At 51.2% G+C, this 21259-nt stretch overlaps 9 protein-coding genes across 9 annotated transcripts; 4 read left to right on the forward strand and 5 right to left on the reverse strand.

Annotated features, from left to right (window-relative positions):
* Window positions 1-1869: 1869 nt before the first annotated feature.
* DSM5745_04243 (uncharacterized protein) lies at window positions 1870-2695 on the reverse strand (the record flags this gene model as incomplete). Its single annotated transcript, XM_026746259.1, has 2 exons — window positions 1870-1874; window positions 1924-2695. 2 exons carry the CDS (start codon window positions 2693-2695, stop codon window positions 1870-1872), a joined length of 777 nt encoding a protein of 258 aa, XP_026605255.1.
* Window positions 2696-6446: 3751 nt separating this feature from the next.
* On the reverse strand, window positions 6447-7443 carry DSM5745_04244 (mitochondrial 37S ribosomal protein uS9m; the record flags this gene model as incomplete). The annotated part of the gene is made up of 2 exons (XM_026746260.1): window positions 6447-6538; window positions 6618-7443. The coding sequence occupies 2 exons, from the start codon at window positions 7441-7443 to the stop codon at window positions 6447-6449; spliced, it is 918 nt and encodes a 305-aa protein (XP_026605256.1).
* Window positions 7444-7744: 301 nt separating this feature from the next.
* On the forward strand, window positions 7745-9345 carry DSM5745_04245 (putative translation elongation factor eEF-1 subunit gamma; the record flags this gene model as incomplete). Its single annotated transcript, XM_026746261.1, has 4 exons — window positions 7745-7774; window positions 7871-8072; window positions 8290-9003; window positions 9059-9345. The coding sequence occupies 4 exons, from the start codon at window positions 7745-7747 to the stop codon at window positions 9343-9345; spliced, it is 1233 nt and encodes a 410-aa protein (XP_026605257.1).
* A 718-nt stretch (window positions 9346-10063) lies between these two features.
* On the forward strand, window positions 10064-11684 carry DSM5745_04246 (putative hydrolase, alpha/beta fold family; the record flags this gene model as incomplete). Its single annotated transcript, XM_026746262.1, has 6 exons — window positions 10064-10768; window positions 10815-10975; window positions 11030-11110; window positions 11163-11286; window positions 11335-11463; window positions 11508-11684. 6 exons carry the CDS (start codon window positions 10064-10066, stop codon window positions 11682-11684), a joined length of 1377 nt encoding a protein of 458 aa, XP_026605258.1.
* A 175-nt stretch (window positions 11685-11859) lies between these two features.
* loc1 lies at window positions 11860-12537 on the reverse strand (the record flags this gene model as incomplete). Its single annotated transcript, XM_026746263.1, has 3 exons — window positions 11860-11994; window positions 12050-12199; window positions 12253-12537. The coding sequence occupies 3 exons, from the start codon at window positions 12535-12537 to the stop codon at window positions 11860-11862; spliced, it is 570 nt and encodes a 189-aa protein (XP_026605259.1).
* Window positions 12538-13317: 780 nt separating this feature from the next.
* On the forward strand, window positions 13318-13702 carry DSM5745_04248 (putative NADH-ubiquinone oxidoreductase B14 subunit; the record flags this gene model as incomplete). Its single annotated transcript, XM_026746264.1, has 2 exons — window positions 13318-13446; window positions 13583-13702. The coding sequence occupies 2 exons, from the start codon at window positions 13318-13320 to the stop codon at window positions 13700-13702; spliced, it is 249 nt and encodes an 82-aa protein (XP_026605260.1).
* Window positions 13703-14232: 530 nt separating this feature from the next.
* Window positions 14233-14921, reverse strand: DSM5745_04249 (DNA-directed RNA polymerase core subunit RPC19; the record flags this gene model as incomplete). Its single annotated transcript, XM_026746265.1, has 4 exons — window positions 14233-14366; window positions 14423-14499; window positions 14616-14707; window positions 14805-14921. 4 exons carry the CDS (start codon window positions 14919-14921, stop codon window positions 14233-14235), a joined length of 420 nt encoding a protein of 139 aa, XP_026605261.1.
* Window positions 14922-17708: 2787 nt separating this feature from the next.
* DSM5745_04250 (uncharacterized protein) lies at window positions 17709-19146 on the forward strand (the record flags this gene model as incomplete). Its single annotated transcript, XM_026746266.1, has 2 exons — window positions 17709-17902; window positions 17961-19146. The coding sequence occupies 2 exons, from the start codon at window positions 17709-17711 to the stop codon at window positions 19144-19146; spliced, it is 1380 nt and encodes a 459-aa protein (XP_026605262.1).
* A 678-nt stretch (window positions 19147-19824) lies between these two features.
* Window positions 19825-20940, reverse strand: rrp36 (putative pre-rRNA processing protein; the record flags this gene model as incomplete). The annotated part of the gene is made up of 2 exons (XM_026746267.1): window positions 19825-20718; window positions 20773-20940. 2 exons carry the CDS (start codon window positions 20938-20940, stop codon window positions 19825-19827), a joined length of 1062 nt encoding a protein of 353 aa, XP_026605263.1.
* Between the last annotated feature and the right edge of the window lie 319 nt (window positions 20941-21259).

Genomic DNA, 21259 nt, shown 5'->3' on the forward strand with positions numbered 1-21259 from the left:
TTCGCATAAAATGTCAATTTGGATTACTTCGTAGGTACTGGATACTACTGGCCTGGTATAGCCGTAATCTGGTCGCTTCAAATGCTACATGGGTTGATAGTACCTGAATTAGGGTTATGCTCTCGGAATTATCGACGGATGGATATCGGGATTACTTGCTTTCTTGCCTTGTTGCAGCTAATTATAGGCAGGCAGCAGAGAATATCAATGGCATATATGCAGTTATTATGCATGACTGAGTATGGCTGCTTTATCAATACGTGCGCAGTACTCCGTATCCACACATGCATTCCTATCATTCTATGTAGTGGGACATTCCGATAGGGCGAGGGTGCATACGGAGGAGACATATGTACATACCAAATGACTGTTTCGTTTATAAACCCAAGATATAGAATAGATCTCCGCTGATAGGCTCCAATAGTCGGTATGTACAGGTCTCAATATGCTATACAGTACAAAATCTCAACTCCAAGACATAGGGTATAGATATCCTTCCGCCAAACAGCACCGCCTCGCTAAAACCAACGCAATGAAAAACAGGGGGAATACGCATAATGTAATGTAAACAATGAAGGTCAGTCGAAAACAGTCGACTTGGTCGATCTCAGCGCCTCGCCACAGCCCCAACAATGCGAGAAGGCTAATTAATGATTTTACCCCTGCAGGCTGGCTTGCATTAGCTGAGCCACCAGGAGTAAAGATAAGACAACGGTCATGGATGAACAGATGAACAAGGTATCAGGGAAATCGAATATGTCAGAAATCTATCGCTTGAAATTAAACAAGACGCCATCATTTCTCATGTCCAAAATTAATCATTATTCCAAAAAAGGTTTGAGAGAAAGAAATAACAGGTGGTGTGCTGCAGGTGCAGATAGTCAGCCTCTGGGCGCGATTGGAGAACGTGGAGGTGACTCGATGGCAACTGTCTATTGTCAAAATCTGATCTGTCGTTTTGAACAATGGCTTTCAGAAATCTTCTGTCGCGGGCTCGCGGCGGCGAACGGATTGAACGGTGACAGACTTGTGGTTGGACCTTCAGCTGCTGGTTCCAGGGCTCGCCCGGATATCCTAGAGTGGGATGGCGTGCTGGGTCTTGGGCAGACAAAGCAGGTCAGCTTCAGGCTTCAAGTGGCGGTTGGACACAAGTTGAGGAGGCGAGCAAGGAAAGAAAAGAGTCGGGCATCAGAGCTCCTCGATCTATCAATCGTGAAATCGATAGTGTATCTTGGAAGTTGGTGACTGAAATGACCCAAGGACTGACTTAGCCCCTGCCTTAGGGCGTCCCAGAGCAAATGACGCGGGAAGTCGGCGCCGTCTGGGCACTGAAGGTCGATCTGCACGAGATAGAGACCCGTGCAGCTGAAGCCGAAGACCTCACGTGTGCGAAGCTGCGGCAGGACGAGTCCGAGCGAGATCCGGTCGGCTTTCGATGAGGTCCAAGCAGTGGCCTAGGGCTAATCCGGTTTTCAGCTTATTTTCTTCCCAAGATGTGACTAGCTGCGGGTCAACTTACCAGACAGAATTTCCTCCTCCCAAATACCCATCTGGTAATCCACAAGGCCATGCTGCTCCATTTGATCGCAGAGCTGTATCAATTGCTTTCCCAAAGAATCCATTGCTTCAACGTTAAGAATACTAGTTCGGGACGATTGACGGCCTGTCTGGAGCAACTCCTGCGTCATGTCTTTTTGCTTCTGACACAATGCCAACCAGCAGATGTTGAAATCATTCCACAATTTCAATCGGTCAGAGTGAAGCATTTGGTCATCGCGCAGAATACCTGTTATGGAAAACACAACGTTAACTAACAATTGTTTCAGCTCTTGATTTGGGGGCAAAATCGACCAGCCCTGACAGGGCGAGTTATCCTTGCATGAAGAGGGTGCCAGAATTTGAACGCTAAGGAGGAAAACATACCAAGTTCCCGTGCAGTAGCCACCAGCCACTCGGAGATATCCAGCAGTGATCGGCTAGCCTCTACCAATCGGCCGGCGCGCGTATGATCGACGGTCACTCGTAATGCTCGCTGGAATTGTCGAAGCGGTTCAGCTGACGGCGGAGGTTCAGGCAAGGCCTGCACCTGCGGCTGTGAGAGCGCCTGCTGTTGTCCCGCCGCCCCCACGGGGGTCATGTCCGCCATGGTTGCGGGAAAGGGCTGCGTTGCACTCGAGCGTCCAATGGGCCCCGGGTGATTATATGCGGATAGAGAAAGCCCCGGTGGCAGGTAATGCGATGGAAGCCCGGTGCCTGACGGCTCATTGGGAGCGAAATACTGTGGAACGGGAAATTGACCGGAGAGTGAATCCAGAGACGCAGACTGCCGTGACGAATATTGTGGCACGACCTCGTACGGAGTCTGCGTTGGGCCCTGCTGCCCGAGGTTGTATACCAGCTCGGACTCATACGAAGGGAAGGGCTGCTGGCGCTGCTGCTGGTCGCGCAACGTCGGCGGATACGGTTGCAATTCGTCCTCCTGCAACGCACCGCCCTGAAAGGCGCTGTCTGTGTATCCATAGTCCATGTATGCAGGCATTCGTGGTCTCCCAGCGGCCTGCGATGGGTCTCCACGTGTTGGATTGAACCCGGCCTGTCTGAATCGGTCTGCCGTACTGCCGGATGACCTGGAAGCAGAGCGACGGGGCATGCCCTGTTGACCCGCGTATTGGGCTTGTTGTTCATCCTGCTTCATACGTCGGAAATCACCATCCATGCCCTCGAACACACCCCTACGCACTGGATCAAGGTCAAAGGACCAATGCGTCGACGGGGAGAGGGGAGGGCTCGCGTAGGATTCCAGCTTGGCGGGTTTGACGTGAACCTAGACAACGTTTTTGAGTACGACCTGACCCTTATGGTCTCCTCGGACAGCGATTCGTTGGTCTCCTTCCCGGCGAAAGACCCAACCTGAGTGCTACCCAGTAGCCCTTAAGCGCGCGTCAGTCTCACGCCTTCTTCCTGCACGAGGGCTCGGTACCACCAGGACAATCTAGATATCATTAACTCAGTCGGCTTTGTTATTCGTGAAGGACTTGCAAACACACACAATGGATTTCTGGGGGCCGGTTCGAACGTCCAGAGGCTCGACAAACGGGAATTGAGTAACAAAGGGCAAGCGAGATGCAGGCTGAGGCCAGGCGAGCAACAGGTAGATGTAAGAGCCGCGGAGCTTCAAGGGCCAACGTGAAAGAATCAACCAGTACTGGAAGAAAAGCTGGAGAAGAAGAAAGTCAATCTGCGAGTTTCTTCCAAGGGCTCTGTGCAATTGAGGGCAGATGCAATGCAGAATGTCAGTCTGCTCTGGGTTTGCAGCCCAAGAGTGCGTATTATTGGGGAACGGTGAATGGGGAGGGGCAGCACAAGAGGGAGCGAGCAGTAAGAAAGATCGAGAGACGAGGATTCCACACCGGGAGCAGTACCTGACTTTTATGGGGTTTTCGTGAGGGAAACAATGGGCTCGATGATCCCCAAGCAATTATTGAAAGCCTCAAGAACGAGGCGAGTCGAAGCTCAGGTAAGTGACGAAACAATGGCCGGGCATCACAAATCATAATTCATCAACATCAAGGCTCTAGTCTAGGGCCTTCCTGTCTACGCCTTGTGGGGAGGGGAGAAATATTAATTAAATAATTGGAAAAAGAAAAACGAAGGAGTGTTGACAGGAGAAGGGTGTGAGATCTTAGGACACGAAGGGGAGGTGGGAAAAGAACATGCAAAGTATACGCATAGATCTGTTTTGCTTTTATCTATCTTCTCAACGGAGACAAAGGGCCCCTTCTTTATCCCTTCATAATCCTATTCTTACAATGCCGTCCAGTCACCACCATCACTCTATTTGAATCTAATCGTCCCCATTTCCGCACGAGCACGAGCACGAGCACAGGCACGAGCAGATCGGGGCGACTGGCCCTGCGGCATGCACATCGCCTCGGATTTAAAAATGGTGCAAATCGGAGTCCATCCAATTCCCACCCAATATCGTCACAGTCCCAAGCAGGGCAGCAGGACCAAGGACGCACTACTCCCAACTAAGTAGGAAAGATCTCCGATAAGGTACCAGTGACCAGTGCCCCGGAACCATCATTCGCACACTAAATCATGATCAGTCGCGGGCTTGGTGAGACTGGAGGCTTGGAATCATTCCAAATCTCCGCTTCCTTTCGCTGCCCCATTTTTCTCCAACGAGCCGGCTTACTCGATGGTGGTTGATCCAGGTTGCCGGAATCTGACCTGTCTCTCGGGACCTTGAGGGGCGGAGAAAGTAGCCGACATTGGGCAACAACGGGGTCATCAATTGGAGACGGCTTGGACAAAAGCAAGTTTGGAGGCCAGTCAGGCGTGTTCGTAATCGAGAGTCGGTTTTCGTCCTCCGTGACCTCGAGTCCTCGATGACCCACCAGGAACGTGCGATCGCCTTGGAGTTGGGGCTGCACGGGAGGAACCGTTAGCATTGACAGCTGACAGCTGCCGCGAGGATCCTAAAGGATCAGACCCTGAGCCAATACTAGCATAGTCGGTTCGAGAATGCCTAATGACTTGCTTCGTCGAAGTACTTGAATGGGCAGGGATTCCTGGAGTAAAAGGAGTTCCGTGAGAGATTCCGGGTGCGTATACGGTATGTCACGGTGCTGCATGAGATCAATGCATGCAGCGGCGGCCAATAGTGGCCGGCTTTCGTTCCTTGGCTTGCCCTGATTTGACCAGTGGCGCAAACTTTGGTAACTGGTTTTGTCGAGGTCCAAGTGCCCTGACTTCTGGAAGATCGCAGGCGGCGGTCCACGGCAGTGGGACGGTCACCTACTGGCACACCCAAGCCCCATGGACAGTCCTGCGTTTGCAAGAGTAGTGACATCCCTCAAGGTTTCGAGCTCAGTGCGCGTTCATGGCGCCGGATCGACGACTAGCCCGAGGGATTACATACACGGTGGAGATGGCTGTCGATCATTGCATGCTAGAGACGACACTCGCGCTTTGGCCCATCAGAAGGATCCAAGGTGATGGCCGAATATTTGGAATTAACAGCACTAGGTACTTATATCGTTGTCAGTGTCCATCACTAGCCACGGGGAAGGGATGATTGAACCGTGTCTCATCTCATGTCCCCTCAAATCATGCGTTAAATGATCTAATGGGGCTAAACTCGCCCGCACGTTGTGTCGGAAGTAGTCAAGTAGATAGGAAGGCACTGGCTTCAATTCTGGCGTCTGTTGTCGGGTCGACTGGAACTGCGGCAGTATACAAGTGTTGGGCGTCATATACCCGGTGACGAGAAAAGTAGAAGCGTTGCTTTGTCTCCAGCTCTAGTCCGTACCTTCCATACCACCTTCTAAACTACCACCTGGCGCAATCTTCTTCCCACTCAACCCTCAATTTTCCTCCAATTGACCCCTCGCCTATGATTCTCGTAATAACGTTATGCGCTACAGCTTTATTCGGAGGGACATTGGTGCGCCGCCCGTGCTCATTTTCTCGTCCAAACCCTCTTAGTTGGTTCAGCAACGCCTCATGGCCAGAATATGTGTCTTGAAGCCCATAAGCCCTTCCACCCAATCGATTCCGTTCCGATGCTACCACCCCATGTCATGAGTACATCGGACAAAAAGGCACGGTGCATGATTGGATAGGTTGGAAGCACAGAATCTTGGAAATCCTCCTTTCATCTGTTGGCACGGTTCGGCACTGAGCAATGACCACCAGGCTTCACGGCCAAGGCACTGCTAGAGTGTGCGAGTGCGCGGGTCTCATAGATGTAAAGGCCCCAGAATGAGGCTATCTTAGGCTGGCCCTGGGCCATGCCGGTGGACCGGTACGAGCTGGTGGTCAGTGATAGGAACTCCGCAATGATGCAGGTGTCCGCGCTTGCATACTCCCACAAGGTTTATTCCTCCGCTTTGACTTCCTCCCATTCCGTAATGAACACCTGCGAACTCGAAGATCGTGATCTTGAGTCTCAATTCGGCAGTCGATGAGCCACTCGGCCAATGCAATTGGTGGTCCTCCGCCACATTGCTGATAGTTTGAACTTACCAACCTTACTCTTGAGCTTATCTGTCCCAGCCTCCCCATTTCCAGTACAGGACTGAGGAAAGTTATCATTCGTCAATCCCAGTCTCCGATTGGTCTACTCGAGTCATTTTGTTTTGTGCCAAGGTGCAGGATATCAGACACTTGTGCGAAAGGTCTGCAGAGATTGTTCACGGCAAATGCTGGTCGTACAGATTCCTACACTATCTTCGGTTAATTTGGTCAGACGAAGGGAACGCCAATAGTTACATGCGGGTCGCCGCGAACATGCAGTGTCGTCGTACCTAGAAACGACACCATGACGCCAAGCTGAGAGAAAAGAGCAGATGATATGCCTTCGCCGAAAGTCGAATAATACAATATGCGAATGAGAAGAAATGATGAAGTGATATAAACACGAGATTGCTCGCAAAGGTATCTCAACGCTTGACCCAAGTAGGAGCCTTGCGCGCCTTGACGCGACCAGGCTTCTTTCTCTCCACACGACGCGGATCCACCGTAATAACGCCGGCTGGTTTGGGGCAAACATGTTAGCACGTGTTTCTCTGCTCGATCTGACCTGGGTGGTTGAGTATTCAAGAAATACGTACCTTTTCGCAGAATTGGCTTTAATGCCGGCTCGTGTACCATCAATGCCCGTCCGAGCGCCAAGGCAATGGCCTCTGCCTGTCCAGTTGTGCCTCCACCCCTAACAGTAGCCCACACGTTGTACTTGTCAAGTCTATTCGAGAACCTCAAAGCCCACGTCGCGCTTTCCCGGTCATGCACTCGAGGGAACGCCTCAACCAAGCTCTTTCCGTTGACAAGAACCTCTCCATCGCCTTCTACTAGAGATACTACGGCGGAGGATTCTTTTCGCTTGCCTTTCCCACGAGCACGGCCCAACTCATCCACCGAGGTTGTTGTCGACTGGGCAGCATATGGATTTCCTGGGCGCAGGAATTCTTTCAGCGCGAGACGGACCTCTTGAGGGCGAATGGCAGGGTCTATGCGGTTCAGGCGGTTCAGGACCTTAAGTAACCCTCTGTACTTCTTCGATGGAATCCTTTCGCCAACTAAATCTCGGAACGCCGGTAACTTCAACCAAGCCATTCTGGGTGAATCATTCGCGGACACGGTGGGCAATGCGGCGTATTTTGCCAGGAGACTCTCGAGATTCAACAGGTGGTCGAAAAACCTAGGGCTGCCGGTAAAATACGAGGGTGATGCCGGAACAACTCGGGCGGACCGCTGTTGAAGCATCCTGTCGAAATCAATCTCCGGAGCAGCGGTGAGGGCTGGAGTCGCTTCAGTCGCGTAGCGTCGGGGTGTTTGCTGTTTCAATGACATAGTAGGTCCAGCGGCGAGATATGAAGGAGCTGCCGAGCGTTGGGCGAGAGCCGCTCGGAGGTAGGTAGCTGAGCGGACGGACTGCATGGCGTGGGCCACGCAGAAAGGGTTTTTCCAACTCATGATGAGACACGCCGGCTGTCGCAGTCGTCAAAAAGAGTTGAAGGACAGGAATTCGACAGTGAATGGTTCTCCGGCTGGGGCTTCGCTGTCGGACGCCCGCCGTCTTGCACCCCGAGGATTTTCCAAACGATGTCGGTCACGTGTTTCGACCAAATGTAACTCCGATCCGAGAGGAAGGCGCGATGGGGCACAAATATTTCATCCGCTAGCCCCTCTTCTGATTCCTGCATTTTTCCCTCACACTCGATTTTCACCAGATATAGCAATGGCGTTCGGAAAGCTCTACGGTCGTCCTGTACGTCTAAACCCCTTTGCTCTGTATCTTTTCTTTTCTACAGATGCATTGCTACTCCCCTGAAAAGAATTTCCCAGGAGCTAACTGCGACAAAAGGACAACACCCGCACCATTGCGGTCCTCGTTGCTGCTAAGCACAACGACCTCGAGCTTGAGCTCGTTGAGACCCAGGCCAACCCCGCTGCTGAGTTCAACAAGTCTGATGCCTACACTAAGATTCAGCCCCTGGGCAAGATTCCCGCCTTCGAGGGTGCCAACGGCTTCACCCTCTCTGAGGTTATCGCCATCGCTGTCTACGGTACGTGTGCAAAGCTCAATTCCATCACGAATCTGCCAAGGTTTCAATTCCGTTTGCATGATGAGCAATTTTATTATTAGTTATCCCTGTCAGAACTATACTGTTGATAACATACAACTCTGATTTTCTCGGTCACCCTACCTTGGGGAAACACGTGGCTTTTTGACTCAGATCTTTCACCTGCTTTGTTTGATATTGGATACTGACTATAGTCAAGTGACCTCCCAGAACGAGAAGACCACTCTCCTCGGCAAGACCAAGCAGGACTACGCTTCCATCCTCCGCTGGTTGTCTTTCGCCAACTCCGAGCTCCTTGCCAGCTTCGGCTCTTGGTTCCGCCCCCTCCTCGGTCTCGACCCCTACAACAAGAAGAACGTTGAGGATGCTTCCAAGGCTGCCCTGAAGAAGCTTGCTGTCCTCAACACCCATCTCACTGCCAACACCTACCTCGTCGGCGAGCGCATCACCCTCGCTGATCTCTTCACCGCTTCCCTCCTCACCCGCGCCTTCGCTACCGTCATCGACAAGAAGGTTCGCTCTGACTACCCCGCCGTTACCCGGTGGTATCAGACCATTATCGCTCAGCCCGCTTTCAAGGCTGTTGTTGAGAACCCTGTCCTCGTTGACGAGGCTGTTAAGTACACTCCCCCCAAGAAGGAGGAGAAGCCCAAGAAGGATGCTGCTCCCGCCGCTGCTGCCCCCGCTGAGGAGGACAAGCCCGCTCCTAAGCCCAAGCATCCCCTTGAGGCTCTTGGCAAGCCCACCCTCATCCTTGACGACTGGAAGCGCACATACTCCAACGAGGACACCCGTTCCGTTGCCATGCCCTGGTTCTGGCAAAACTACAAGCCCGAGGAGTACTCCCTCTGGAAGGTCAACTACAAGTACGACAATGAGCTCAAGCTCACCTTCATGGCCAACAACCTGATCGGTAAGCCCTAGCCCCCTTTAAGCGTGACGTAACACGGTTCTGATTGAATATATAGGTGGTTTCCACGCTCGTCTTGAGGCTTCTCGCAAGTACCTCTTCGGTTGCCAGGGTGTCTACGGCGCGAACTACGCCTGTGTCAACCGTGGTGTCTTCTTGGTCCGTGGCCAGGAGGCTCTCCCTGCTTTCGATGTCGCCCCTGACTGCGAGAGCTACGACTTCGTCAAGCTCGACCACACCAACGAGGCTGACCGCAAGTACATCGAGGACATCTGGGCCTGGGACACCCCCGTTGTCGTTGACGGCAAGGAGCTCGCCAACGTTGACGGTCACGTCTTCAAATAAACGACTTAGATGCCATAGTTACTGACTCATGATGATGATATCCAAAAACACACTACACTATGACACTTTTTTTTTCGTTCAATTTCGTCCATAATATACCAAAAGTATCCTCTTCGCTATCACTCAGGCTGGAGTACTCCATTGTTCTACTGTTTTATTCAAGCAAACCTCTACGCCTCACGATTTAACGTTTTGTGATTAGCAATTTCTAAAAAAAATTAAAGGATATCAGAATGTTTCTGAACATTTAACTCCGAACCCCCGACATATCATTTCGTGCTCTTAAGGCAATAAAATACTGAGGTTTACTTCATCACCGAGAATCCCGAATCATCGGCAATGATCCAGAAAATCAATCTTGAGTAGAGCCCAGTGCAGGCACTGCAGTTGTAGACCTTGCAAGTTGGTGTCTTGGCATAGCCCGCATTACTCCGTAATCGTATCCTTCGGGCTCTTCAAGGTCAGTTGTCCGTGGTTCCGCCACCGTCAGACTTTCCACCCTCCAAGTACTCCAGTATATCCCGATACATTTCCAAGGTTTTAGGTATATCCTTATTCATCCCATCTTTGGACTGTAGCTGAAATTAATTTTAGCGGATCAGTTGGCTTGTCCTTTTTGGGGATACATGCGTGAAGCTTGAGCCTCATGGCTGAACCTTCACCATCCACTCTTTCTAGCCCATTGCCTTTATCGGTCCTCGTAGGCCTAGTGATTGCAATGGGGCTCTTTTCCTGGGCCCGTCCGAGCGGACGCGTATCATTCTTTGGTTCCAAAGACAACAATCTATTGCTTAGCAGGAAAGCTGGCAAAGCTGGTGTCAGGCAAACTACGCTGGCAGAGCTCTGCCGTACTGCTACGCCAGCAAGATGCGATCTCAACCCCTTTCTCTTCAACGGCCATCTGCAGACCTGCTGGACTGCAGTGAAATTTGAGGGCGTCCCTGTGTACTACAAGCGCCGTATGTTCGAGGCGGACAGCGCCACATTCCGGGGGCAGTTCGCGGTTGACTTTGTCGTTGAGTCCTACGATGCCCCCACAAGCCCCGAAGCTACCGATGCGGAGAGGAAGTACACCTTGCCCTCAGGGCTTCCGGAGCGGACGGCGATGTTCTCCGATGATGAATTTGCCGCATTGCCTTCAGATGACACGAAGCCTATGCTTGTGGTTCTACATGGTCTGAGCGGTGGTTCCCATGAACTTTATCTGCGCCATGTAGTCCATCCTTTAATTGCAGATCAAGGCTGGGAGGCTTGCGTCGTCAACTCTAGAGGCTGTGCTCAGACCAAGATATCAACTGGTATCCTTTATAACGCCCGCGCTACTTGGGATGTTCGGCAGACCGTCAAGTGGTTAAGAAAGACTTTCCCCAATCGACCCCTTTTTGGTATTGGTTTCTCCCTCGGTGCAAATATCCTTACAAACGTAAGTCATCTGTCTAGAGATTGAAAGACCACGCTAATTTTCCTAGTACTTGGGCGAGGAGGGCGATGCCTGCCAGCTTAAGGCTGCGGTAATCTGCGCAAACCCTTGGAATCTTGAAGTCAGCTCAGTGGCTTTGCAAAGTAGCTTTATGGGCCTTAAAGTGTATAGCAAGGTGATGGGCGCCAGCATGAAAAAGCTTTTCGATCAGTATGTGACAATGTTAGCTTATTGAATCGGCGATGGTACGCTAACATCACCAAGGCACGCCGAGCAGGCCACGAAAAACCCTAGGATTGATGCAGAAGAAATCAGGAGAGCCACGTATCTGCACGAATTTGACAGGTAGGCATCAACTCTCCCGTATCCTGAACGTTCCTCCTGACACATGCCTTAGGGCTTTGCAATGCGGCGCATGGGGCTATCCTACAGAAGGCGCGTACTACCGTGACGCATCTTCTATTGACGCGCTACTTTCAATCCGAATCCCATTCTTCGTGGTACAAGCTGAGGATGATCCAGTAAGACTCAGAGACGGCCCGCGAGTTTCAAATACTAACTTGGAACAGATTGTAACTGCCAAGGGGGCTCCTTATCAGGAGATCGCTCAAACGCCGTACGGTGTCATGATGGCTACCTCTTGGGGTGGGCACCTTGGTTGGTTCGAGTTTGGCGGCGGTAGATGGTTTGTGAAGCCGGTGAGTTCCTATCTTTCTGCTACGCTTCAGTACTAATCCCGCAGGTGAACAATTTCCTAAATATGATGGCCCATGAAATCGACCTTGATACGCCTCCTGTGGTCGAGAACCCGGAACACGTGCCTGGATGGACTTCTGATCCTCGTGGAGACGTCTCGATGGAGTCCAAGCAGGCCAATTTCATCCCTACACGACGTAAGCTCAGCTTACCAATCAATTAGTGACCCGATACATTGCACATAGACACAGACGATTTGCTGATCTTGACGATGACGATGTTCATCAGTGTCATTCATGTCATGTTTGAAAGATATAGATAGACCCATAGAAACGCCGCAACCCTCTAAATACAGAATCAAACTTGCTATACACAGAATTAATTTTGTATGAAACGACTCAGGCAAACGCAACACTCTTTCTCTTGCCGCCAGACTTTGGCTTTGGACTTTCTTTCTCAGCCTTATTTGACTTGTTGCCGGAAGCCCCACCCTTGCCCTTGCGGCTATTGCGGATTGACTCTTTGGCATTGTCCTGTAAAGCGACACATTAGCAGAAGTCTAGTTAGTTGATTCGAGCCTGTCCATACCAGCTTGTTCTTCTTCTCCGACTGCCTCGCCTCCGCTTCCTTCTTCTTCGCTTCACGGATCTCCTCCAATTGCCGAGCCTTCATGATCTTGGATTCAATCTGACCCTCCTTCTCCGCATTGACCATGGCAAATATCGTCATCATCGCCTCCTAGAGCAGATGTTAGCCTCGTAATCCATCATCCACAAAGATGTCCAACATACCGGGTCATCACAGAACGTCTTTCCCTTCTTCTTTCCCTTGGGGTTTACCACACCAACAGGCGTAATCATGTTCAGCTTTGGTAGATCCAGCTCTGCCTCGGAGTATTCTCTCTTCTTCGTTTTCTTAAGTTGACTCTGCTCGGTGCGCGCTTTGGATTTCACTTCCTTAGGCGGCGGTCGCTTGACATTCTTCTTGCTTACTTTCGAGCCGAGTACTTTATTGTTCTTCGAGTCGCCTTTGGCCGAGGTCTTGTGCTTTGCTGGGCCTTTCGTTGTTGGCGCCATCTTGCGGAGGAGATTTCGGTGAGGTCAAGGGGTCGTATAGCCTCAAAGAATGAGAAACTCAAGAATCAAGCTCTAAGCTCTCTAGTCCACAGGTCTGAAATCGTACAGAGAAATATCAGAATTATAGAAAACTCGAAGCAGACTAACCATCGCGATTCCATCCGCAAAAGAATTTTTTTGAAACGGCAGGCGGTGAGCTCGGTCCCCAGCGTCCCTCCACACGTGCGCTAACCAAGCCACGCCCGGCCAGCAGCAAACCTCGCCGTCTCCGGTACCTCGTCCTCCCCTCACAACGACCCTTGCCCCTCCGCAGTGTGCCATTGGCGTACGCAGACGACGATATACCTTCAGGATGACCATCAACCCGACCTACCTTGCGCAGCGCACCCGCTCCTGTACGTTAGCGCCCGAATCCGAAGCAGCCCGACCTATCTTTGAAATTGGCGCGATGTCAATGGCTGGAACCTCAAGCTGACTTGTTTGCGTCTGTATAGCTGCCAACTGGGGCGATGCGAAGAAGCGTGTCCTGAGGTCTTACAGGGACTGGCTCCGTGCTGTCAGTACTCCAATTCCGAGCTTATGAGCTGCGCTGCGGTTGTGATTGCGGTTGGTTCTATTTGTGGTTTGATATGGCATCATGATATGGCGCCGCATCTATGCTATAATTTTTCAGCCACAGCAAACGCGAAGCCATCACATTACCTCAGTTCTCAATTTAGTCGGCAGAAACAGAGAGCTAACAGCGCCCTCCTTTCAATGTAGTCTCCCGAGATCCAAACGATGTACTCTCTGAACCTTCCCGTCTCCGCCATCCGCACCAAGGTCCGCCAGGAATTTGAGAAGCACCGCTACGTCAGCCAGCTGCAGGTCGTTGACGTGCTTCTGTACCAAAGCCACGCCGAGTTCCAGGTGAGTTGCACACAGCCTGAATCACTGCTAGCAAAAGCATATGCTCTCTTAATCTTTCCGGCGAGCTATGCACATGCCATATATACTGCTAGTCCTATCCACATATAACCCGCTCGATCAGCTAACACGATCCCAGGAAACCCTCAACTACTGGAAACAGCTCTCCCACGTGATGAAGTACTTCCGGCCAGAGGAGGACCCCGGCGCCCGGCTACCCCCCAACTTTATCTCCGGCTTCTTGGAGGGCCGCAATTGATTGCATTTTCTCTCGTAAACCACCTTTTCTACTGTTTTCTTAAATTTAGCATTGAGATTTTGATTGGGTTCCCGCCTCGTGTTGCCACAGCTGCGCTGATAGAGGGTGTTATGTATATATTAAGGTTGTCGGAATAAGTAACGTCTTTGTTCAATTGTGCGGATTTCATGTCGACCTTGTGGTAGCAGCGGTAGTTATGAAAACGACGCGTTTAGTCAATTGTCGGATTGCGTATATGTATCTGTTGCTGGAAGTGGCTCGGAAAGTGATAGCCAACTATATATTTCTACGTTGGTAGCCCCATTCCGAGCCCCGGGCCCCGTCCAACCATCATCATCTACTCACCCATATATCTATGGAGCAGCGTGTAAGACATAAAAGGCAATGGAATGCAATCTATAAATTCGCCAATACACATAGATGGTCCTCATCATATAGCCAGGAAAAAAAGACAACCCCATTCAAGCAACTTTTTTACAGTAAACGCTATGCAAATACAAAATAGAAACGGAGTGGGCAGTATATGAGAATTATGACTCCATCCTGTCCGCCTGCTCCGCGTTGAACGTGTCGCGCGCAGTAGTGAATTTATCCGTTACAACGTCGCACAGCTCCATCAAAGTGTCGAGGCCCTTTTCTAGGGCTTCGACTGCGGTTGTTGAGTCTATATCTAGGAGTTAGCTGCCTTTCTCATTCTGAATGTAAGGAAAGGTAACAAACCGTAAGTCTGAATTCGAATGTTCATTTTCGACTCTGAAGGGTGCGGGATCGTGTATCCGCAGAATTCGACCTCGGGGCTGTATCAAGCTCATCAGCACCATTCACTCCCTTCCTGCATAATCAAGACAATCAAGCAAGGTCGTCCAGATGACTCCAACGGACTAGAGCGGGTTTAGCTGGTGACAGGACATACTTCTTCATGATCGCATAGCGCAGCGCATTGCCTAACGTGTGTCCCTCGCCCTCAAACTGAAACGACGCCGCCGTGTCCGTAGCTCCGGGTAACTGTTTGCAGCGTTAGGATTATCTCATCCAAAGCGGCCTCATCATTCATTCATTCGAATGGCCAATTGACGAGGCCCTGGAGGGAACATGTCCATACAACAACAATCCGCTTCTGCTCGAGTACTGACTCGTCCTGCTCAATGTGCTCCTGGTTTTGCGCTTGCGCATCAAGCATTGACTGGTCGTTGTCTTGGGAGTGGACGGAAGAAGGCATGTTGTTTCGTTCTTTGCGCTGCACTTGGTCTCGCGGGGGTGTCGGAGGCGATCGGAGAGATGGAGGGGGTAGGCACGGGATCGGGGTGTTGGCAAGGGTGTGTTGAGGTTCGTATCGTTTGAATCGGTGTCGCGACTGGGTTGCGACGGGGGTTTCAAGGAATCAAGTAGTCGAGGGCAATACTAATCAAGAGAAACCTAGCTCGCATCATGAACCAGGAGAAAAAAAGTCGAGTGGTTATCGATAGGTTGACCGCCTTCTGACCATTACTGCCTCAGGCTCCTATCCGAAGTATATGTTGCTGGCCCTAGATTCGTACGTACTCTAAACCACTCTTCAAGAAAGCAATACATATCCCCTCAACTTTACGAATGCGAGTGCTTGAATTTAAGACATTGCTCTTTTGAGATGGCAAGCATAAGATGTAGAAACAGCCCACTCAGTCCAGCACCTGAAGTGGATTTACACAGAGTACACCGCACGTCTTATCTTCAGACAGAGGAGGGCAGATAGCTGCCATATTGTTAGCGAGCCCGGCATGCTGGTTGCATGATCACATCACAATCCTGTATTCCGCAGGAGTAGTTCAGGCTGTCAAGCATAGAGCTGGGAAAAGACACCAATATGTAACTCAGGATATGACAGTCACAGTGGAGATAAGCACCTAAAGCAATATTCAAAGCATTGTCCAATCAGCCATGAAGATGTGCCAGGTTTGGCGCTGCAATTGCAGCAGGGCCCGGGGTTAATGGATTTAGTCTCTGTACGACGTGAGTCTGGCCATTAAGACGAAGCACTGCTGCAGTCTAGAGCTTTCAAGTCCATCTAAACCAAGGTGCCCATCGGTATGAGGTTTCTAGGGGTGGGTTGGTAGATTGATCAGCCAGATATTAACTGCAGTAGTGCTGCGTTGCCAATTGACTTGGGTTGGGACTGACAACTAAGTCATAAGCATAATTGGGCTTGGGTAAACGGGCAAATGAACAGAAGAATTGTTCAGCGAATACGGAGTAGAGAGTGGTAGCTTCCATACTTCAGAGAAGCGATATATCAAGCTGACTCATTAGTTAGAGAAGTTGTAGATTGAACTGGGTTCGAACTTCGGCCGGGTCTGCGCTCAGGCTGGTTCTTGTGCGTTGTAAAAAGAGTACACCTACAGAGAGATCTTCCGAGGTCGCCTAGAGAAGCTTGCTACTACTTGGAGTTGGTCCCCTTGGGATCATCGATTTAGACTAGGCGAAGATCGTTTCTGACAGCACAGCGGCTGGCGCGAGCGGAAGTGCCTGTAGCACGGCCCTCCAACCTCGCAGCCTCAGATCGGAGCACAGCAAGTCTAGAGTACTCCGTAGTATGTTCCTCGTTGTCCAAGGATTGAGGTCGGCTATCCGAATAATGGGAGCCTGGGAATACAGTAGTTGGAAAGTGAGAGGTCAATTTGGATATTTGAGCAAGAAAAAGAAAGCACAGCCTCTGCAATGCCATGCCACTCCGGCCTTTCCTCACCTCGGATGAGGGGAAGTCATAAATGTGTGACAGAGACGGTGGAAGCCGAGACTGTTGGCCGTCCGTGGTTCTCCTCCACCGGCGCCAAGGTGGGACTCCACAACAGACCTTCAATCTATCTGGGAATACAGAGTAGATTCAAGAACCTTTCTTTGATAATATTATTAGATCTGGCTGCGCTGAACATCGAAAACAAAGAAGAACCCAGCTGAGCCCTTTCGACATTTAGGTGAAGGAACCGTGGAGGTCCAGAGCCAGGCCCCATACAAAGCGTGTCCCCAAGCGCCGCAGGATCTTCATAGGCTGGATCGATCGATGGGTCCTGAGCCCCTGCCTGCTCTGCTTACAACAGCTCTGTCCAGTGTGCCTACCAAGTCGCTCATGGCAGGGCTGGAGGCAGCATCTGAGGCAGGGCCTGAGACCTACCCCGGGTCTGTAACATGATGAGAGTCGAAGCCACATTTTATATTCGCAGATACCTAGCACGAGGGCTCAGTCAGGAGGGAGGATTTGGCAAAATGTCACATCATCCACTTTGAAACCACACACGTCTCAAACAGCGCCAATCAGCTGCCCCTGCTCCACGGCCAGGAACACTGGATTCTTGATGGGGAATCGGGGATGCATGAGAGCAAGAACTGTTTCAGCCCAATTTCATTATAATAACCTCCAGATGAATATTAATTTTATTTCGCTGTGATACTCTGCTCCGTCACAATCCCCGATCACTCCTCCACCTTTCCTCTCCTTCCTTCTCCTTCCCTCCTCCTTCTATCCAGCTTCTCTTGCTCACCCGCGAGCTGATATTCTGCTGCTTCGTCTGATTATTGCATTCTTATTCTTTCCGTCCCTCGTTTCTTTTCCCACCGGTTCCTTTTGGTGGCTGACTGCGTTCGTTCTGGATCCAGGCCATTTCCTTTGGCATCGTCGTCACATTATTATTGCCGCCAGCCAGCCCCTCTTCAAAGCAGCAATTCGTATTGGCTCGCCTTGGCCCTGCCGCCCTTCTTCATTCTTCATATTCATACTCTTTGTTCTTGGGCCCTCCCTTCGTTAGCCGCCTCCTCGCTTCGCAGCTTCTGCCGCAGTTGAAGCTTCTACGCTTGTCCGTTCCAGACCGTGCCATCGTCGTTGGCCGCTATATATACAACAAAGAGAGTTTATGATAAGAAGCGAAGTATTGCGGCCATCATCGACCGGATATCTGAATCGCTCCTCCTAGCCTTCGTTTACTCTCGTCTCCCTCATCGCTCGCTTTCCGACTCGCTGTCGTTATTTCCTATAATGTCTACCGCCGTCGCCCAAGCCCCGGCCGCAGCGCTACCATCCCCCCGCATGAATAGAGAGTCGAGCCCGAGACGGCTGGCACCAGCAGCCTCCAGTCACCCCAGCTCTACACCCCCGCGTGCGGCTCTTGTCTCGCGAGATGGATCTTCAAATAAGAGTTCCCCTGCCGGGAAGAAAGTGAATTCGCCCGGGTAAGTACACTCGAAGAAAGTCGATGTGAAGGAGGAACTATACCTGATATTTGGATAGTTCACAGAGTGGAAACGCTCCGAAAGTGATAGTAAAGAAGGAACCGCCTTCCTCGCCCGGAATGCAAACAAGTACCCGACCCCGACCCCGAAAACTAGATCTCTCCACGAGCCTCCCCAGCTCTGAGAGACTGTCAGCCCGGCCGCCTGGCGGTCCTATGACAGCTCGCGATGTTAGTATGCAGGATGTAGGACTGGCCTGCTTGTCCCCGGGCTTCCAAACCCACGATCCGATTATGCGGGAACAGCTACAGAGGAGCTTGTCGGTCCGAGACCAACAACGACATATAATCGAAGCTAGACTCCAAAAATCGGCCAAGGATGACGGCCCGGAGGGTATGAAACCATCCGAGTCCAATACGTTTAGTCTTCCAAAGGCTGCGTCTTCGAAAAGGAGGCCTCCTCCGGGACTGTCTATCGTACCCCCAACAGCGGCGCAGTTCGCCAACGAGCGTGTAATCCAGTCCGCACCACTTAACCAAACATTTACAGGTCGGCACCAACCGCAACCATTGACTCGCCACGTTGTCAATCAGAGCCCAACGCTAGGTTCTACTTCGCATATACACCATGTGCCCGCGACACAAACCGCCAATCGCCTTCCCCCTCTTTCTGATGTCTTTGGGTCCGACTCTTTGACGGCTGCTCGCGAACGTGACGCGAACCGCACTCCCTACCAGCAGAATAACCTCCCTCCCATGCCGTCACCTAGAATATCAGGAATCGCGCAGCAATCTAATAGACCACGCGAATACCGCTCAGCCGAAGAGGCAGTTCAAGATATGTCTGGTGGACGCGAGGACCTTCTACCCCGTATCGTGCACTATGGTGGCCATCAACCTCCCACCCCACCCTCCCCCCGCGCCGCCAACGGTCCCAAGTCTGCTGTTCCCCATCTGGAGTCAACAACAATGGCAAGCGCACATGCTCCTCACCACCCAGCGCCGTACGCAGCTGAAGGAACTGCTCGCCGTCGTCCTAGAAGTGAATATGAGCGGGACAACGGCAGCCCGCCGTTGGGCCATGGGCCCGACCCTCACTACAGGCCTAATCCTGCTTTAGGACATGCTTCAAACCCGGCATACGGGCCGTTCGGAGCTGGTCGAGACTCGCCAGAGACGCAACGGAGAAAGAAGGAAGAATTCTTAGGTCTCTGCGCGCGTGCCTGGGACCTATTTCATTCTTAGACGTTGCCAGCTTATTCGCAAGCGGTAGCAACTATATACCGTCCGTGATGCCCACCTTTATCTTGCGCCGCGATGCTGATAATACGTCTTTCTGATTTAAGCTGGTATATTGTTTCCGGCCGCGCAAATGATGATCTGAAATGGCTACATGAACCGCATGAACTGAATCAAAAAGAGGTTCAGATTTGTTTTTTACTTTTTCCCCCTATTCGTCCTCCTATTCCTGGGGTCCCTTTTCGTTGTTCTTTTACTACCTACTGTAAAAGACATACGCTTTCTAGTTTGACCTGATTCCACTCTATGTCAGGAGGCGTTATATGGAGTTTTTTTCCCCCTTATTCGGTCCATGTTTACAGGAATCCTGTCCATATCCATTTTCGACCTTTGAAGTCTCGGTGATTATTGCAGGGTTTTGATGCCCTGTTGCGATACCACTTATTTGCTCATTATCATTCCCCCTTCGCTGCTGGTCTGAGAACCATGGTATTTACCAGATGTTCTAATTGGGATAGTCTCTTTATGTGACGAGGCTGCGGATAGTTTTGGATAATGTCAACTAATATGCGTGGCTTTTTTGAGTTTTTATTCCCATTTCTGCCTTGTTAGAGCCTGTACCCTACCTATCAAGCATGTACAACCAAATAGCTCAAATCTGTAATACTTCACAGGCTCAACTACCTAGGCCATACGCTGCCGCTTTCTCGGCGCCGCATCAAAATCCTCACCGAACCCTCTCCGCTCCATAGGCATCTCCTTTCTCTCCTTAGCAGCAGCCTTCTTACGTCTCCTTTCTAAAGCCTTCGCCCGATCCTTCGACTTCATGCCCTCATACTTCTTCAGCAATGCCTGCTTTTTCACATCCGACTTCTTTAAGAAGTAAGGCGTAGCCTTCTTTCCCTCCCGAATAAGCTGTTTCTCCCGCTTCTTGTGCTCGGACAGAATCTCCTTCTCCCGCTTATTATTCTCAATCGAACGTAGCCGGTCTGCCGTGGCTCGGATTTCCCGCTGTAAAGCCTCACGCCTCCTCACATCCTTCGTCTTAGCAAGTTGCTCCTTCAGCGACTTGAGTTCCGCCGCGCGGTAATCGTCCAGGAACGCATACGCGTCGCTCGGTGCAGAGGAACCACTTCCGCCTCGACCACCTACAATCGTCGGGTCGAACCTCGGATCACGAGTCTTAGGTACACTAGGCGGTTCAACGATGGTTCGTTTCCGCGAAACGGCGTATTTTGACGATTGCACTGTTGGCGCATGTTTGGAGGTACGGGACGGCGGTTTCTCAAATCTCAAGGAACTGTTATCCTTCGACGCTAATGACGCCTTGCGCTTCTGCTCGCGCGCCTCTTGGATCCGGGCTCGGATGTCGTCTAATGGGGAAGCGGTAGTTTCTTCGCTCTCTTTGAGGGCTTTGGTGCGTCGTTTATTTTGGGGCGCGAATGAAGCTTGCGCTTTGGCAAGGGCGCCGAATGAAATGTTGTTCAGAGAAGATTTTACATCCTCGTCCTCGTCTCCGTCATCTTCATCTTCGGAACCCAAGTCGCTTGCTTCGGAGTCTTGCGTTTCGGAGTCGGACTAGAAAGAGTCAGTGGGATTATTATGAGCCAGCGAACGTCCAATAGTGCATACATCATGGTCGTCGCCGTCTGAGAGGCCTTGACCAGCTCGTTCTGAACCGGATTCGTCTGATCCCTCATTATCGCTAGGTGCTTCTGATCCCGATTCGTCGGAAGAGACATCTTCGTCTTCATCTGGGGCGGCCCGCACGCGACGGTTCAGAAGGTCTGAAATAGCCATCTCGCCAATTTTCTCCTCGAGATCGACCAGCAACTGCACATGAACAAATGGAAGCACAGTACCGCTGGCGGAGAAATGACTGGCTGTTGAAATTGTTGATGGCGGTGAGGTCGCACGAAAGTTCAGAATTTCTGCCGGGGTTTAAAGGCGGTAAGTTGTCCTCGATTTGTTTGATCTAGATTTTGAGCAAACATTCGCGGGGCGCTTAAATCCTCCATGTCTTTTGCGAGTTGCCTGTTTTTTTGTTTTGCTTTAGTTTCTGTCATTGTCCTTCTGCCACTGCTCTGCGAGCTTGCATTATCTACGCCTTGTAGCCCTG

The sequence above is a fragment of the Aspergillus mulundensis genome (genome assembly GCF_003369625.1).
Source record: "Aspergillus mulundensis strain DSM 5745 chromosome Unknown scaffold_3, whole genome shotgun sequence".
In the NCBI taxonomy this organism is placed as follows: Eukaryota; Fungi; Ascomycota; class Eurotiomycetes; order Eurotiales; family Aspergillaceae; genus Aspergillus; species Aspergillus mulundensis.